The following is a 13,178-nucleotide window of genomic DNA, read 5'->3' as shown; positions in this document are numbered from 1 at the left end:
GGAGATCCTTTTGGGAGAAACAGTGTTAGCTAAAGTAACAATCTCTGAACAAACTTTTGATGAAATTATATATGTATGTGAAAAAATAATTCAATAAGTATTTTTATTTGAAACTTTTGTTAATTCATTTTTAATAAAATTATATAAGGAATTTTGAATAGTACCGTAAAAAAAATGTTTGATAGTTTTAGGGACAAGATCAAATTGTTCTAATTTAAATACTTTTAAAGCCTTAATTTCTTACCTTGTATAATAAACACAACTAAATATATCAACTTCTGAATATATCAAAAAGTTAATAGTGGTCACAATCAATACTCATTTATGAAAATGTATTACCGAACATATAGAAACGATTGATTGTATGAAATTCAGCTTGAAACTAAAATACAAACGGTAATATGCTCCCTGCTATAAATAAGCACATACTTTAACTTATAACTTTTCATTTAATTCAGGGAAACTAAAGGGCTAAAATAAATCATTTTATAATGTACTTCAAGAACTTTAGATGTAAGTTTTGAAGTAAGGAAGAGCAACATTGAAAACGAGCGTGAACTTGGCATGAACGGCTTTTTTGTAATTTTTTTTTAAACAAAACTTTAAAACAGATTAATTTTAAATTCTTTAATGCAACTAGGAACTTTTTTTTCCAAATAACGTTCTTTTGCTTTGCTTTTCACAATAATTTCCATTGAATTGGGATTTGAAATTCGTAATGGGGCACCTTTAAAAATTTTGAGTTTTTTTCTACTTTTTTAAATTTACAAGTTTTTCTCAGAAAATAATAATACAAATTTTTTTTTTAACATACTTATTAAACTAAGTTTAAACTTGTAACTTTTTTTCTCATTTTTTTATACCGTAACCCTAAATAAATTTTTCAGAAAAACTTGAATTTTCCATGAATTTCGATTTTTAGGTTTACAGACTTATATGCAAATATGTTTTTTAATAATTTTTATTTTTAACAGACTTGTATAGATAAGTTTCATGATGTAATCATGTTTTTTTCTTAATTAGTTATTGTTTTTTAAATATATGACCCATACAAGTTTTACCTAAACTCTTAGCACTTAAGCAAGTAATCCCTCAAATAGCTTTGCAAAGATTTTAGGTAAATTTGTATGGGTCATATATTTAAAAAAAGATAATTAATTGGGAAAAAATATAATTACATCATGAAATTCAACTAACAAGTCTATTAAAAATAAAAATAATAAAAAAAAAAAAGTTTTGCATAAAAGTTTGTAAACCTAAAAATCTTGAAAAATTCAAGTTTTTCTGAAAATTTTATTTAGGTATATGGTATAATAAAAAAAATTGAAAAAAAAAAATAATTACAAGTTTAAACTTAGTTTAATAAGAATTTAAAAAAAAAAAATTGAAAAAAATATATTATTTTCTGAGAAAAACTTGTAAAATTAAAAAAACTCAAAACTTTTAAAGGGGCCCCACTACAAAAGTCAAACCCTAATACAATGGAAATTATTGTGAAAAGCAAAGCAAAAGAACGTTCTTTAGAATAAAAAAAAAAGTTCCAGATTAACATTAAAGAATTTGAAAATAGATGGTTTTAAAGTTAGGTTTAAAAAAAAAATTACGAAAAAAGCCGTTCAAGCCAAGTTCACGCTCGTACATTGAAACTGTGCATAAAAAAATTAAATACAAAACTTATTTCAGTGTAAATATTTTAAATTTAAGAATTACTTCATAACCTGCTTGATTAGCACATAATTAAAGAATAAAAAACAAAACCATATTGTTTTTGTTTAAATATTATATACTTTTTGTGTTTTTGTTAAGGAATCATACTATGATAATTTTTTAGTTTAGATATAACAAAATATAAAATCGAAAATAAGTAACATAAAAGTATGATTTTTTAATTACAAAAAGTATATACTAGAATGTGAATGCTTTTAATGTTAAAAACCAAATTTGATAATAATTTTGTAACTGTACCAATTAGAGCAGCAAAATACTTAAACATAGCCAGTTAGTATTAAAAATAAACAAAGTTTAAAATAAAAATACTTTGAGGACCTTTACTCAATAATAAAGAAAACAGTCCTTTTTTTAAACACTAAATTAAAATCATAATCTGGCATAATTTACACAAAGTAAAACAAATTTATAAAAAATTTTAAATGTCAAAATTAATTGCTGCTTAACATCATAATTTATTTTAAATTATAGTTGTAATAACAGCAAGTTTATAGTCCTATCAATAACAGAGTTGCCACTCTTAAAGTCAAAAAGGCAGCCTGAGTTAGCAAAACAATTAAAAGAAAAATAGTCATAGTCAAACTAAGAAACAAGCAATTTAATAACAAAGCTTAAGTACCAAAAATACCAAAATAAGAACAAAATGACTTAATCTAAATATAATTAAAATTTATAAGTCGAAAAAAAATATTTTATGATTTATAAAAATATCAAAACTAGCCTAAAAAGTTCAAAGTGGCCTGAGCGTGTGGTGACTCTGCAAGAAACTTTTTTTTTGTCAAACATCAAAACTTTTTAGCACCCACTAACTTAGATACTAATCGATTGAATCTAATATGTCAAAATAATAAACATACAAATATATTTTTAACAAAATAAGTTCAGCTTAAACTTTAATACAAGAAAAAAGAATAAGTTGTTATTTTCTACATTCTTCTGTAATTTCAAAAGGTAAAAAACTAAAAAAATTTAATTAAACAGAATATTTATAAATATCGAAAATACATAAACTAGTATATTAAAACACTTGTTTCAATAGAAAAATAAACTATAAATAAAGAAGACAATTAATATTGTTAATTTTTTTTATTTAAAAAAAGTAAAACATAAACATCAATAAAATAGATTATTGTAATAAATAAATATAGATATTAAAATAGTAAATAAAAATCTTATTAACAAGTTATAAAACATAAAATTAACAAGCAATAGTTTGTTTATTCCTCTTGAATTCACCTTCTAGCAAACATATGTGTACCTCAACTGGTTCAATTAAAAAACCTTGCTCTCTTGATTTCATTCTTAACTTTGACGTTACCTTTTCTTTTCGAATACTTATGCGATGTTTTAGGGCCCATGTAGTACCTCAAAAATCCACACTTCAAAATTTTGTACTCGGCCACTAAAATCTTGTCATCAGTGAACTTGAGGGAGATTTTTTCGTTCAGATACATGTTGAACGTTGGGTAGTTGAGCATGATGTTCCTAAACGGCGCCCCCACGTCCTTTGAATATCTGTACAGATAATCCTTGCCTTTGGGGGTGATTGTGACAGCGCTTTTTTTACACTTGGTACCTCCCCAACCTTCAAACAGGACTTTGTCTGGTGTCATGCTAATCATGATGTCGTTTGTGCAATCACTGATTTTCCTCATCGCAAAACATATGTTTGTGTATCTTTCAGAAGGCATCACCAGCTCACACACGAAATTTTCATTTCTACTGTCAACAAAATTCCTTAACTGTACGGGAGAGATACACTTTAAACTGAAGGTTTGTGTCTTTTTTACGCCGCCCCTAGTGTTGTAAAGGGTTATATCAAAGTGGCTGACACTGTCATCAACTGAAATGTCAATAGTATCAGTCCAATCTGCACTATTCATGGCTGTTTTAAAGTGCATAGAATCGACTCCCATCAGAAACTCTTCTTTGCACTCATAACTTTTAAACTCTTTCGGGGAGAGATACAACTCTATCATAACTGGTATGTCAGCCCTGGTATGTCCTTGGTATGACAGACCATAAGGAGATATTCTCCAAGTCCCTGTTTTCAATTGGCTCTTCTGTGCCTGCTTGAAAATTGATGCTGAAATTGTTGCTTTGAATTTGGGAGACATTTTTCTTTGTTCTGTATCTATTGGTTCCGTTTTTATATGCTCAACTTTTACTCGCTCCATTTTTATAGATCTAGAAACAAAATTTAATTATAATAACCATTGTTACAGAGTTAAGTGCAGAAGTGTAAAACAAACTTTATTTAAAAAACTTCAGATTTTAAGGTAATCTTCTTTGCATACAGTATGCATATGGTACATTTTAAAAAAATGTATTTTGTTACCATAAATAATTTGTTTATATTTAATTTTGTTTTTATTCTTTAAAAATTGTTTTACTTAAAAGTTCTAAAATCCTACATATACCAGTTTATTTTTAACTCAAGATTAAACTGATAAAGTTTTAGAATGATTCCATTAGAATTGTTAGAAAAAAATACTGTACTAAAATAGTCTTTTTTGTCTTTTTTATTTGGCTTTTATATTAAGAACCTGTTGAACTCTCCAAATTTGTACCCTTATATCTCAAAAGCTTACTTCAGTTTTGTTATTAATTAAGAAAAAAATAATTTCAAAAAGATATTTAACTTATGAACATCAACATGGTAACCCATGGCCTCCACTAAAAACAAACAAACATTGGAATCAAAATCAAATTTATTTCATTAAAGTTTTAATAATTAAAAATAGCCTGAGTTCCTCAAAAAATCTCCAAAACTAGCCTGAATGTGTGATAACCTTATTTCAACGAAAAATAAATAACTCTACATAGGGGTAAGGAGTACTTGGGTGATGTTTGCTAGACTTTTTTTTCTTTTCGATTTAGATGTGTTTTAGCATTATTAAGAAGAATTTGATATTGAAAAAAAAAAAATTCCCAAAAAAAAAATTCCGAACCCAAAAATTGATTTTGACCCCAAAAATCACTTATTTTCATGATTTTTGACTTAAATAGTAATAAAACCACTTATACATGTCCTATACTTATAATTTTTATCTTAAATTAAAGTTTACAGTTATAGGCAAACATTTAAAGACATTTTAACTGTTTTTGTAACATTATGACGTCATAATCACACAAAATATGTAAATGTTGACTGTAAGGGTACATTTTATTAAAAAGAGCTAATTTATTCTGCTGTTGTGCTTTTACATTAGTGTAATGAACTAATGCTTGCATCATTCATTGTTGAACTCAAGAGAATATTTAGAGCTTGTTGCAGTTATGAGAAATGAAGTTTAAAATCAATGATGCAACTTTTTATCAGTTTTATTTTATCAGTGCAGTAAAACTGGCTAGTGCAACAAATCATCAATATATTAATTTTGAGTTTTAGATAAAAAGTTAAAGTTAAATTATATGTTATCTGCTTTAATTTATTTATTTTAAAAGTTTAATAGTTATTAAATTTTTTATAGTTTTATTACACACTAGATAGAAATTTATTTAATTTTTAGTTTATTGTTTAAGTGGTTTGAAAAGTATTAGATATCTACAAGATCTTCAAGTGTTTTATAGTTGACTCAAAAAATTTGATTACTTACTTCTTAGTTGCTTTTGTACTAAAGATTTATAAAGTTCACTATACTGTTAAAGATTAAAAAAACAGTTTTTGTTAATTTTTTACAGATGAATAATAGTAGTAATTTAAGTATAATTCTGGGAGATTGCCTACCAACAACTTATGATGTTGCTATTAACATTTTTAACATTTGTTCTAACCCAAAATCACAAAAGATGAAAAATTGTGTTAAGGCGTATGCAACAGCTCTCATTTTACAGTGGACCAAAGCATTTGGTGAAGAATATGTTCTAAAAATAAAACAAGTACAGTCAAAGTTGTTAACTGTAGTAAATAATTACTTTAGTAAAGTGTATAAGGAGCAGACCCGAGATAAATCAGGTGTCAAAAAGAGTTTGAGGCAGCTCAACAAAGAATGGAGACAATCTAATATATTTACAGGTAGACATAAAAACGTACCTCTAGTTGTTGACAAGTTGTTTGACATAGGCAAAAACATGGATACTCTTACTGGAGATGAGGAGTGCTCTCAGTCTCTGTGTTCATTACCAACTAATGCTGATGCAGCACTAGTTGTAGGGGCTTCTTCCTTCAATATGCAAAAGGAGAAAAATGCAGACATTGAGGTAGGGCATTTTTATGCCACGTTAATTAAAGAAGGGTTGTTAGACACATGGTACATTGCAACATGTGAAGGTAGAAATGGTGATGGAACTTATAAGATGGACCACCTTATGAGAGTTCAAGATGGAAGCAATTTAAAGTGGAAACGCCCAACTAAACCTGATTTGCTTAATTTGCATTCAGAATCTATACTAGACTGTGAAATTGATGGTGAATGGAATGTTTCAAATGAAAGATCAATTACTTTTTCACTGAGAAACCATAATCATATAGAACTTTTAGTAAAACAGATGTCTTTTAAAGAAAGTTAAATTATAGTTTTTGTGTCTTCAACAGCATTATATCTACCTAACTTTTTTAAATATTCCATAAGATTTTATCATCATGTGACAGTTTTTTTTTAATTATTTTTTTAAGTATCAGTCATTTTCCAGTAAAGTCAAGTATTATAACTAAATGGTACAGTTCATTGTTCGTTTATTTTGCAATATTCTTTATTTCTTTATAATAATATAATCATTATTTGCAATCATTAACTTAATGATGCCATAAAAAATTATCTTGCCTATAATACATTATAATTTTTTAATGTTTGGTTATTTATTTTGTTGTTATACTAATTGAATAATTATCTAAGAGTTTTTTAAACACTTATGACTAAATGAATTATGACTTCAAACATCACGCTAATATACATACCAGTACCACATCATTTAAATCTTTAAAAGTAAGTAAGAAGTTTGTTTAAAATGTTAAAGTAACTGTTACTTTTAGAATAAAAAAATTTAAATAGAGCTATGCTTATTAAATTTTTAAAAAGTACTATTTTATCGAAAACATTTACATATTTTGTGTGATTATGACATCATAATGTAACAAAAACAGTTGAAATGTCTTTAAATGTTTGCCTATAACTGTAAACTTTAATTTAAGATAAAAACTATAAGTATAGGACATGTATAAGTGACTTTATGACTATTTAAGTCAAAAATAATGAAAATAAGTGATTTTTGGGGTCAAAATCAATTTTTGGGTTCGGAATTTTTTTTTTTGGCATTTTTTTTTTTTTTAATATTAAATTCTTCTTAATGATGCTAAAACACATCTAAATCAAAAAGAAAAATATAAATTTTACAACATGACCAAAAAAATGTGGTGTACTCCCTACCCCTACTCTACAAAACTTTAATATATATAGAAAAGTGATACATCAAAACTAATTTATTTGGATTTAAAAAATTTTACTAGTAATAAACAAATTATTTTTTTAAAAATAGGAAGAAAAATCTAATCTTGGTTGTTAAACTCTTTTTTATAATTTTTAACAAGTTTAATTATATACTATTCCTGGAGTTGAAAGATCTAAAATAAAACAATTTTTAAATCATCAAAAAACCAGTTTTCCAGTTTTTTTTTAAATAAAGAAGAAACAAAAAAATTTAAAAAAAGCACACATTCTAGTTTGCAAACACCTGTTTTATACTAATGAACACAATTAGTTATGACATTAGTATGTTTTGTGTAAGATTTTAGGAATTTAATAAGAATAAACTTACTTAATTCAAACATTAACACTGTCAAACTTTACTGCTTTCCATTAATATGTATAAATATGATGTTAGAATATTAATAAATACAAGGTTGCAAGGTTGTACAGAGTGACTAAAAACTGTTTTGAATCATCCTGAGCTTTTGAACACTTAAAAAAAAAATAGCTTGTCTAAATTAAAAAATATATAGTTTTTTAACAAAATTTAAATTAAATCAACTAAATCTCATTCAAAATCTAGAAGAAAAACTCATGAGACTTTTTTAATCTTAAAACTATCAAGAGTTATTTACGAAAAACATAACTATTCTGAGTCAGCCTGAGTTAAAAAAATCAAAATAGTCTAGGTTATCCTGAGCTGTTCTGCATCATTCTGAGATTTTCAAAACTACCTTAATATTCTGAACTATCCTGATTGTGTTGCAACTTAGAAATACTATGTAAATTAATTTAAGCTGTTAATTTATTTCAAAACACATATTCTAAGTACGGTTGGAGTTTTGAAGTTGTAGCTTTAGTAGGTTTAGAATATATTTTTTTTTTTGAGTATGTGTTGGATGTAAGTTTCAATTTTACCAATAACAACTTTTGATATCTTAATGTAATTGGAACCCCTACACTTTCACAAAACACATGATATACAGAAACAATGTAAATGATATTGTGCTTATATCAGGGTTGCTCCTCTTTGTGTCAAAAAAACTACCCTGAGTGACTACTGAGTGACTTTAAACTATCTTGGGTTATCCTGAGTTTTTTAAATCCCTAAATAAAAAAAAATTAAATAAACTTTATAAAATCAATAAAAACTAGTAATTAGAACAAAATACTAAAACTCAAAAAACTAAATCTCATTTAAGAAGATCTATAAAAAACCTGGTCTTATATTTTAAAAATCTAAAACTAACCTGAGTTTTTCATAAAAAATATACTAGCCTGAGTTATTCTGAGTTTTTTTTATTCAAACTAACCTGCATTATCCTTACAGTTTAAAAAATTCAACTGTCCTGAGTGTCTTAAGTGTGTGGCAACCTTGTAATAATTTACATGATATTATTAGTTTTTAGAGAAAAGTCAAGATGAATTACTTAATCTTAGAAACACAACATCAATGTTTTTCACAGCTACATTTGCTAGGATACTACTTTAATATAACAGGGTTGCTTAAGGTTTTTTGAATTTTTCTTCCAGGTTTTTTAAAGAACAAGTAGAAACTAAAATTGTAGGTAAAAACTATCATAAATAAAATAGGTAAACAACAGTAAAAAGATACTTAATGCTACTTTCAATGTGTATTCTTTTAATATTATGATATAAAAAAATCTTAATGATAGATTTTTCATGTCTTATCCAAACTTCATTACACATGTAAAAATAGTTTAAAACTTAAGGGTTTTCTAAGCTTTTTAGTGATTTTTGTTTGAAATTCAAGGTTTTTTTGCCATTATCAAACTATAGGTTTTCTAGGATTAATTTTTTTTGGATATCCTGTTACTAACAAATTGCAATTTAGTTAGTTTTTAACTTTTTTTAAAAACCATCTGTTTTTCAAGAATGACTTATTAGATGCTTTTTCTGATGATTGTTTTTCAAGTTGTTTTCATAAATGAATATTAAACCTAATCAATGACAATACTTAAAACTAAAAATATATGACCTTTGAAAACAGAAACATAATTAAAAAAAAAACATTTAATTAAGCACATAAGGGAGGGGTCCTATAACAAGTAGTAGCTTCTACTTGTTTTAAAAGCTAGAACAAGAAAATAACTTCAAATATTTTAGCACTCAGAAGATAAAAACAAATCAATTAAGTAAGGTAGGAAGGGTAGTATAACAAGTAGTAGTTTACTACTTGTTTTGAGAAGTACAATGAAGGAGTCAAAGATAAGTTAAGTGGAAATTACATCAAAGGAGTCAATAAGTTTTAAGTGGAAAATTACAGAAAGACTTTTGTGCGTGACGTAGTAAGTAGAGAAGAGAGTAAAAAAATAAATAAGTTTTTCTTAGTGTGTTAAAAGGATGTTTGGGTTGTTGTGCGGGTGTTGTTGACGGATCGGGCAAAGGGAATAGAAGCACTGCAAAGGATAGTAGAATTGCTTGAGTTTTGTAAATCGTAACCAGCGTACAGCCACTAAGCTTAAGAAAACCTCGAGTCAGTTGTGGTAGAACTTCATCACGTTACTTTATCACATTGTCGTGTTTTGTTTTTAAATGTATATAAAATCACTATTCACTTAAAGTTGTTTTCTAGACACTATATTATAAGTGAGCTCAATACATTAAAGTTATCTATCGTTCCATTAGAACGTTTTTATAATATTATATATATTTATAATTCAACTAAGATTTCATGTCGTCCAAACGCCGGTAGGACTTTTTATGTGTACTATTTTATGGGTACTATATTATGTGTAGAATTGCTGCAATCAATTCTGCCCATAATTTGATGTGATGTCATTAACATTATGTGTAGTATTTACATGTTGCTGCAATTAAGTTGCTGCAAATAAATGAAAAATAAAATACTGTACAGGCCTTATATGAATATTATGGATAGTTTTTGAGTTTTAAATTTATAAACAAACAAATAAAAAAACTTGTATACACATAAACCAATAGTTTAATTTATTTGTACATTTATTTAAATTATATTTGTAAACTAAAAAAAGTAGTGGCTAGAATTATTAAAAGATTATGGATAAATTTTTTTTTTTAAGATTTAATAAAAAAAAAATTGAATACACTTAAACCAATTGTTTCATATAAAATTATATTTATGTAATTTATATTTTTTTATATTAACAGAAGCAATGGCTTGGCATATTATAAATATTTTGAAATTTTTATTTATTTAAGATTTTATAAACAAAATAAAAAAATTCAAATTGAACACACATTAAGGGCATAGGGGGGGGGGGGGGGGGTAAACACCCTTTTTTGGTTTTTGATCTTATTTTATATAGTTTTTACTAAGCTACAAGATGCTTTTTACAGATTTAAAAAATTCAAAATAATTTTTGAGATATAGCCGGTCAAAGTCGGAGGCAACAATAAGATCCTTATGGGAGGCGCAAACTAAAATGGCAAATAACTAGAAATTACTAAAAATCTATCTCCTCCTAGGTTTTTTGAGATAACTACCTCAAATTTTCAGGAAATGTTCCTTGCAGTATTTAGAAAATTCTGTCAGAACAGAATTTTAAAAAATTAAAAAATAAAAATTTTATAATAAAAAAACAAAAAAAAAACTGTTTTTTTTGTTTATTTTTTATATAAAATTTTTATTTATTTTTTTTTTTTAAATTCCTTCCGACAGAATTTTCTAAATATATCAAGGATCATTTCCTAAAAGTTTGAAGTAGTTATCTCAAAAAACGTAGGAGAAGATAGATGTTTAGTATTATATTTAGATTATATATATTAAATAAAAAAAAGATACTGTCTACTCTTAAATCAAACAATTGGTTTAAGTGTATTCAAGCTTTTTTTTTTTATTAAATATTAAGTTGAAAAATTATCCATAATCTTTTAATAAGTCTATCCACTACTTCTGTTAGTTTACAAAATACAATTCAAATAAATGTACAAATAAATCAAACTATTGGTTTATGTGTATTCAAGTTATTTTTTATTTGTTTGTTTATAAATTTAAAACTACAAAAACTATCCATAATATTTATATAAGGCTTAGAAAGTATTTTATTTTTCATTTAGTTGCAGCAACATCTAAATACTACCCATTGAATATATTTGATTGAAGCAATTCTACACATAAAATAGTGCCCATAAAATAGTACACATAAGAGCAAACCACTACTTTTATAAGTTTACTGAATATAAATTACATATATACAACTATAAATCAAACAATTGGTTAATGTGTGTTCAATTTGAATTTTTTTATTTTGTTTATAAAATCTTAAATAAATAAAAATTTCAAAATATTTATAATATGCCAAGCCATTGCTTCTGTTAATATAAAAAAATATAAATTACAAAAATATAATTTTATATGAAACAATTGGTTTAAGTGTATTCAAGTTTTTTTTTTTATTAAATCTTAAAAAAAAATTTATCCATAATCTTTTAATAAGTCTAGCCACTACTTTTTTTAGTTTACAAATATAATTCAAATAAATGTACAAATAAATCAAACTATTGGTTTATGTGTATACAAGTTTTTTTTATTTGTTTGTTTATAAATTTAAAACTCAAAAACTATCCATAATATTCATATAAGGCCTGGACAGTATTTTATTTTTCATTTAATTGCAGCAACTTAATTGCAGCAACATGTAAATACTACACATAATGTTGATGACATCACATCAAATTATGGGCAGAATTGATTGCAGCAATTCTACACATAATATAGTACCCATAAAATAGTACACATAAAAAGACCTACCCTCCAAACGCTTATCAATGGACGACATAAAACGCATGACGCGGTCACAAACTAAGGCAAAAAGCCAAAATAAGCAATTACCTAACCTAACTACGACCAAGCCTTCGGTCAGTGGTTATAGTCCACCTTGATTATTACAAGTTAATCTTATTTTATAGAGTTTTATCTGAGCTATCAGACATTTTCAACCACTTGAAAAAATTCAAAGTATTTTTTGAGATATGAAAAATCAAGTTGGTGACCTCAATAGGTTCCTAATGGAAGGGAAAAAAGACCATTTCACTAAAAATCTATCTCTTCCTTCATTTTTAAGCAACTTTATTTAAACTTTCACTGAAAGTGTATTATTAAATTTTTAAAAGATGATTGAATGCAGGAATTTTTTTAACTTTGAAAAATAAAATTAAAAAAAAAAAAACTTCCTATTTTTCTGTTTTTTATCTAAAATTTTTATTCTAAAATATTTTTTAAATTCCAATATTCAAAGTCTTATAAACTATAAAAGGAATGTTTCCTAAAAGTTTGAGGTCTCTAGCTCAAAAAATGAAGGAAAAGATAGATTTTTAGTGATTTTTTAAAACTCTGAGGAAAATGACCCCAAAAAATTAGTGGTCTATAAGTTTGTATTAGAAACTTTTTATAAAAATTACAATATCTCAAAAGTTAAATTATATTCTTTAATTCTATAAAAATAGGCTTGTACTTTATGCTTTCATATGAGATCCAATGTAATTTTTATATTGGATATTTTTATATATAATGTTATTAAAAAAAATTGTGGACCCCCCTATGCCCTTAATAAAGTTTATCTACAATTTTTATAAAAACTTTTTGTTCATTAGTAGACTACTACAGCATTTTATATGCTGATGACAGTCACTGTTTTTTGATGATATTAATTAATACTACAGTTAGCTTTCTAATTAATCTTATTTACCTTTTTCTTTGTTTACATGATACTTTGGTTTAGAGCAATATAATTTATTAAGGGAACACCGCAGGGTTAACCACTTTTTTCACAACATAATTTTATTTTGTTGAGTTTTAACTGACCCACTAGTTGCCTTTTACAAATTTTCATATCAAAAAATCATTTGATGTTCAAAAAAAAAAAATTTAGATATAGCGGGTAAAAGTTGGAGAGTAGAATTGTTTTCTTAGGGAGGCTCAAACTAAAAAGGCAAAAATAGACTATTTCACGCAAAATATATCTCCTCCTATGTTTTTTAGATAATTACCTCAAATTTTTAGGGATTTCTATTCTTGCAATAATAAGAAAAAAACTTTGC

General features: G+C 25.7%; 1 protein-coding gene across 1 annotated transcript; it reads right to left on the bottom strand.

The window, feature by feature from the left end:
- Nucleotides 1–2,996: 2,996 nt before the first annotated feature.
- On the bottom strand, nucleotides 2,997–3,905 carry LOC145836493 (DNA sliding clamp PCNA-like). The gene has a single exon (XM_082944291.1). It carries the CDS (start codon nucleotides 3,903–3,905, stop codon nucleotides 2,997–2,999), a length of 909 nt encoding a protein of 302 aa, XP_082800417.1.
- Nucleotides 3,906–13,178: the final 9,273 nt, after the last annotated feature.

This window comes from Thalia democratica, chromosome 5, assembly GCF_965202585.1.
Source record: "Thalia democratica chromosome 5, ktThaDemo2.hap1.1, whole genome shotgun sequence".
NCBI lineage: Eukaryota > Metazoa > Chordata > Thaliacea > Salpida > Salpidae > Thalia > Thalia democratica.
This window is presented reverse-complemented; position numbering and strand designations above follow the sequence as displayed.